The sequence below is a fragment of the Marmota marmota genome, unplaced genomic scaffold (assembly GCF_001458135.2).
Source record: "Marmota marmota marmota unplaced genomic scaffold, marMar, whole genome shotgun sequence".
In the NCBI taxonomy this organism is placed as follows: domain Eukaryota; kingdom Metazoa; phylum Chordata; class Mammalia; order Rodentia; family Sciuridae; genus Marmota; species Marmota marmota.
In genome coordinates, this window is record NW_026000249.1 from 11,351,481 (window position 1) to 11,357,525 (window position 6,045).

The 6,045-nt window shown below is 39.5% G+C and overlaps 1 protein-coding gene across 1 annotated transcript in view; it reads left to right on the top strand.

Annotated features, from left to right (window-relative positions):
- The window catches only part of Phex (phosphate regulating endopeptidase homolog X-linked), a 194,478-nt gene that overhangs the window by 48,830 nt on the left and 139,603 nt on the right, over positions 1 to 6,045 (top strand). Inside the window, exons 7-9 of the mRNA XM_015488079.2 lie at positions 33 to 149; positions 4,199 to 4,282; positions 5,575 to 5,720. Of these exons, the coding sequence (XP_015343565.1) occupies positions 33 to 149; positions 4,199 to 4,282; positions 5,575 to 5,720 (347 nt within the window). The remainder of the gene's footprint in view (positions 1 to 32; positions 150 to 4,198; positions 4,283 to 5,574; positions 5,721 to 6,045) is intronic.

Below are 6,045 nucleotides of genomic sequence, written 5' to 3' on the forward strand. Positions count from 1 at the left end.
GACATGGTCACTTGCTTCTTTATCTCTTACAGTATCGGGATGCCCTTTATAGGTTCATGGTGGACACTGCTGTGCTTTTAGGAGCTAACAGCTCTCGAGCAGAGCATGACATGAAGTCGGTGCTTAGATTAGAAATTAAGATAGCTGAGGTGAGTATTAATTGAAAATCCTTTATTCATGTTCTTTTTCTTATTTTAAAGTCAGTATATCTTGAATGAAAATAAAAATTGCAATCAAGTAACAATGTTCTGTGTCATTGCCCTTTGGGTCCAAAGTAGAACTAACAGCATCCCCTCTGGGAAGTATGAGAAGAACTATGGCAGGAAGAAGAGCTCTTCATTCTTTCCACTTGTTTAAACCCATTTAACAGCCAGGTCCAGTGGTGGTGCACGCCTGTAATTCCAGCAGCTCAGGAGGCTGAGGCAGGAGGATTGTGAGTTCAAAGCAAGGCCCTAAGCAATTCAGTGAGACCCTCTGTCTAAATAAAATACAAAATAGGGCTGGGGATATGGCTCAGTGGTTGAGTGCCCCTGAGTTCAATCCCTGGTATCAAACCAAGCCAAACAAAACACATTCAGGGCTGGGGTTGTGGCTCAGTGGTAGAGCACTTGCCTAGCATGTGTGAGGCCCTGGGTTTGATCCTCAGCACCACATAAAAATAATAAATAAAATAAAGATTAAAAAAACACATTCCATGTCTGTATGCTGCTCAGTTGTGGCCAGAGAATAGCAGCAGAAAGACCAGACTATTTTCCTAGACAAACTTTTGTGTGACCCTGAATAGAATATAAATGTTTAATAACTCTTTTGTGTGTATGCTGGGGATTGAACCCAGGGCCTCATGCATAGTATTGAGTCAACCCCCAACTCTGGAATGTTACTTTTAATCCAGTCTTCTTTTTTTAAATATATTTTTTTAAGTTGTAGATGGACACAATACCTTTATTTTATTTTTATTTGGTGCTGAGAATCAGACCCAGTGCTTTCCACATGTGAGGCGAGCACTCTGCTACAGAGCTACAACCCCAGTCCCCAGTCTGCTTTTTTTGAATAAGATTATCCTCCTTTATTTTCCCTTAGAAAATTTTGAATGTTAGCTCTTACATTTATGTCTCTGATCTATTTTGAATTAAATTTAGAATATGAAATAAAGGTGAAGATTGAGTTTCATTTTTTAATATTTATTTTTTAGTTTTAGGTGGACACAATATCTTTATTTTACATTTATGTCGTGCTGAAGATTGAACCTAGAGCCTTGTGCATGCTAGGCGAGCACTCTACCACCAAGCCACAACCCCAGTCCTTGAGTTTCATTTTTTAAAGAATTTTTAAATTTGTTCTAATTAGTTATATATGACAGTAGAATGCATTTTGACACATCATACATAAGTGGAGTATAACTTCTTATTCTACTGGTTATTCATGATGTAGAGTTACACTGGTCGTATAATTATGTGTGCACACAGGGTAATAATGTACAATTGATTCTACTATCATTCTTATCCCCATACCCCCTTCCCTCTTCATACCATTCTTACTGAGTAAGTCTGATACAAGATCTGGGCTCAGGGAAGTCTGTCTACCAATTAATGTCATTGTGTCATAAACTTCTTCTGACCAAGTCTCCCCAAGTCTCCTAAACTCTTTCAGGCTCAGGTTAGAGACAAAACAGCATGAAAACAAACTCATGGGAGAATAATGAGAAATCTTAAATGGTTTTCTTTGTTTATAAAATAACCAGTTTCTAGAAGAACCAAAGTATGAAAGCCCTGTATGTTCACAGGTTCAGAGAAAACAAATATAGTGATATCTGCTTATGGGGAAACTTTTGTGAAAGCAAACAAACTTGTACCAAGAAACTTTGCATATGGGTTGTGGTCTTTTGTAATGGACCTTGATAAAAAACCTGAGGCAAATAAAAGTCCAAATGTTTATTGGTTTCATGTTTGGTAGGGTAATAGTAGTAAGTTGAAGTATGGAGTAGGGGTAAAGAATGAAGGTCAGGAGGGAATGGGGCTTCCTTCCTGCTGAGATGATGTTCACATTACCTCTTTCCCATCTCCTACTTGCAATACAAAAGATCATGCCTGTATGTCACCTCTGTATACTGTGAATACTGCCACAGGTATTTGAAGTCCACAACTTTGCCTCTAGGCTGTGTATGCAGGTTGTCAGGATTCCCTTTTTCAGGCACATAGGAGGCCCAGAGATCTGCTTTAGATTGAAGTTTTGAAAAAAACAGGGAAGGCCAGGGAGTTAGACCAAGAAGAGAAATAAAAACAGCTGCTCTGAGGCAAGACTGGGAATTATCAAGAGGCTCAATTAAGTGACAAATCCATTATATGGAGGGGAATAGCTGGCATAGAGCTGAAAACAGCTCTGAGGTCAGAGGGCTCCAACCTGGGGTTGTGAGCCTGAGTTGAGGCAGGAGGAGGAGGCATGGATGGAAGAGGCAATGATTAACATACAGCTGGAAGGTACATGCAGTCTCCCCTATGGAGGGGAAAGGGGGAGAAGCTAAAGGCACTGGGGCATTTAGAACACACAGGGCAACTGTCTTCCACTCAGCCCTCTAAGATTTTGCCTTGAAAAATCCATGGTGTGTGTACTTTTGGCCCATTAGAAATGCTCCCCTCCTTCTTCCATGCTTCAGGTTACTAGATCCATTCAACATTGGTGGGATACATAGTCTTAGGGAAACTTCTAAGGCTGGGGAGGCAGGACAGCCCAGTTAAGCCCAAATAAGTCCTTGTAAAGCATCCATGAAAGTGTGCATTTAGGGGCTGGGGAAATGGCTCAGTGGTAGAGTGCTTACCTAGCATGCATGAGGCCCCAGATTCAATCCCCATCATCATAGAAACAAAACAAAAAAGGGCGTGCAATTTACCTAATCCCAGATAGAGAGACTTTGTACAAGGAGAGGACTTGTTAATGGAGTAGCCCTTGTGATCAGAACCAAGTAGAGTTTAATTGAAAAGGATTGTTAGAGAAAATAAATCTTATGCAAAATCTTGAATCATAGTCCAAATCATGGAGGGGTAATAGTGGATAAGGAATGTAATGGTAGAAGAGTTGTGTGTCGTGCAAAAGAATTAAATTATAGAAAGCCTTAAAACACCGGGCATTGGTGGTGCCCGCCTGTAATCCCAGTGACCTGGGAGGATGAGGCAGAAGGATTGCAAGTTGGAAGTCAATCTCAGCAACTTAGTAAGAAAGACCCTGCCTTAAAATAAAAAGTACTAGGGATGTATGTAGCTCAGTGACACAGCACCCCTGAGTTTAATCCCAGTACCAAAAACAAATAAATAAAAAAAATAAATAAAAAGAACAGGGGATGTACTTCAGTGGCAAAGCACCATATGGTTCAATCCCCAGGACCAAGAAGATGAAAATATTTTTAAAAAGAAGGCCTTAAAGCAAAATCATAATGTGATTCAGGGGTGGGTATGGTTTTGTCAAAAGAAGTGATTAAGATGTCCCTTGAAGAAGGTAATAAGTGTTCCTGTTCTTAGAATAAGTTAAACATATCACATGCAAAAAGCTTAGATTTGGTTTTGGCCAAATGGCCAAGAGCATGAGCATTGGGTGTGGAAAGAGTATGGAGAGTCAGGGCCACAGATGGAGGTTTGGATATGTGTCTGGGTGGTAACCAAATCCATACCCCAACAGAAGGGTAAAGAGACTCTCAAAACCAAACAAACAAGAGGAGAAAATAAGGGAAATTGTTACTGACAAAATGATCATGGGTAGCAGTGGTATCTAGATAACCTAGTGTTTGTCAGTGAAAATTTGTCCCTAGAGATCAAATGATGGTCTCTGGCTCATAGAGTATTGAGATTATTATCTGGAGACAGGTAAAAGTAGAATGTTTGCCTCAAACTGTCCAACTTCAGTTTGGCTGTCAAAAGTAAGCCAGTAATGCATTATATTTCTCCAAATTTTAGAGGAGGAGGAGATTCTAAGAAGTTATTTTTTATACTGGGAGCAATATTTTATACTGAAGAGGATTGTAAATTCTTTTAATTTTCTTAATCCTGCCTAAGATGTTGTCTTTTTATTTTCTCCCCTCAGCTGGGCACCACACCAAAATCTTGAAAAATTTAATAATAATATACAGATGTTTTGGCACATGTAGATAGTAGTCAGGCAGTAAGAAATGATTCATTTGAAAAAAAAATAACCAGTGTCTTTCTGACAGATAATGATTCCACATGAAAACCGAACCAGTGAGGCCATGTACAACAAAATGAACATTTCTGAACTGAGTGCCATGATTCCCCAGGTTGGTGAAAACTATCCAGGAAATTTTCTCTTAACTGGTCACTTTACAAGTGATTGTATTTCATCTGTGTAAATTTTTGCCTTGTAAAACCTACCATCAGTCTTTTTAGTTATCATCATCTTTGACAACTATCACATAAAATATCCCTTGTGTATGCATTAGGATGCTTTCTGTTTTAGGGAACAGAAAATATTTCCAACAGTGGCTTAAAATTTAAAGCCCATTTTTTTACATGACGTAAGTCAAGATGTTGGAAGTAATTGGTGTTGGTTCAGGTGTTTAATAGTGTTGTCAAAGACCCAAGTTCTATTTCACTCTCCATATTGTACTGGCATTTTGACTTCATGTTTGATGACTCATGGTTGTAAAACAGCTACCATAGTTCCATATATCACATCTTCCATCAGACAGGAAGAAGAGGGAAGGGCCAGTGATGGTCACATTTGACTTTTCTTTTATCAGGGACAGCAAAAAAGGCTTCCCAGAATATTCCCCAGATGTCTTCCCTTTATTTCTTATTGAATAGAATTGGAGCACGTGACCACACCTAACTGAGGAGAGGAACTTGGGGGCTGGACACTGGGAAAATGAGTAACTGTTTTTCCATTTCAACAGTGAAAGCAAACAAGGGAGACAAGGTTGATAAATCACTTTTAGGAGAGCCAGTCTAAAACATCGAGCAGTGTTTTACCGAAATAGCAATGCTCTGAAGAATATAAGGGTGTTACTTTCTGTTGCTGTTTATTTCCTCCTGTGTTAAGACTGTGCTGGGGAGGTGACCAGAAAATGTACTGAGGTGTCTGTATCTGTGTGTCTAGGGAATGGAGAGACTACAGAGGAAGAGACCAGGGAGTGTGTATACAGAAGAAGGGAAGGAAGTGGGGGAGAGAAGGAAAAGACATGGGAGGAATGGAGCATAGACTAGAGGAAGAGTCCAGGGGGCTGAGAAAGCAGTATGCAGAGATGAAGGAGAGAGAGTTCAGGAAGTGGAGGAGGGCCAGAGAAGCTAGGGAGCATGCTTGAGTGCATGTGCATTACTACATAAGTGTCTTATCCATTTGTACCCAGTAAAGAAGGCAGAATTCTTTGTGATTAAGACCACAGGTCAAAATGGCAAGGATTAACACTTAATCTTCTAGATAAGTAAATTATAAACAGTTGTATCTTTAATTATTTGGTGTAAGATTTCAAGGAATCAATTATGCTCAGCCTACTCTATTTGCCTTTCTTGTTACTTGCTGCCTAATTTACAAAGGTTTCCTTGCTCATTTTTTTTTTCTCTCTCCCCTCAGTTTGACTGGCTGGGCTACATCAAGAAGGTCATTGATGTCAGGCTGTATCCCCACCTGAAAGACATCAGCCCCTCCGAGAACGTGGTGGTCCGAGTCCCACAGTACTTTAAAGATTTGTTTAGGATATTAGGCTCTGAGAGGAAGAAGTAAGAACTTTTTGTGTGCATTTATTTTGGTTTTTGTTTTCTCTTTAAATTAGAAGGGCCTCCCTTCTCACATCCTTTGAAAATTGTTGTTAAGGAAAGTTACAGCAAAAGAGTCATAGGGAAAATTGTGGTGCCCTTTGTGACAAATAGGCCCAAACCATTGTCTGGTGTAATTTACTTGCTGTGATGACAAGAAATGCATGATGATTTGGCCTTTTATTTCTGGTCTTTCTCCATACTGTTCTCTCTGATAGCCTAAATTGTTTATTAGTTTTGGAAACTGGTTATGTAATGATGTTATTTCCTGAGATTTCTGTATGAACAT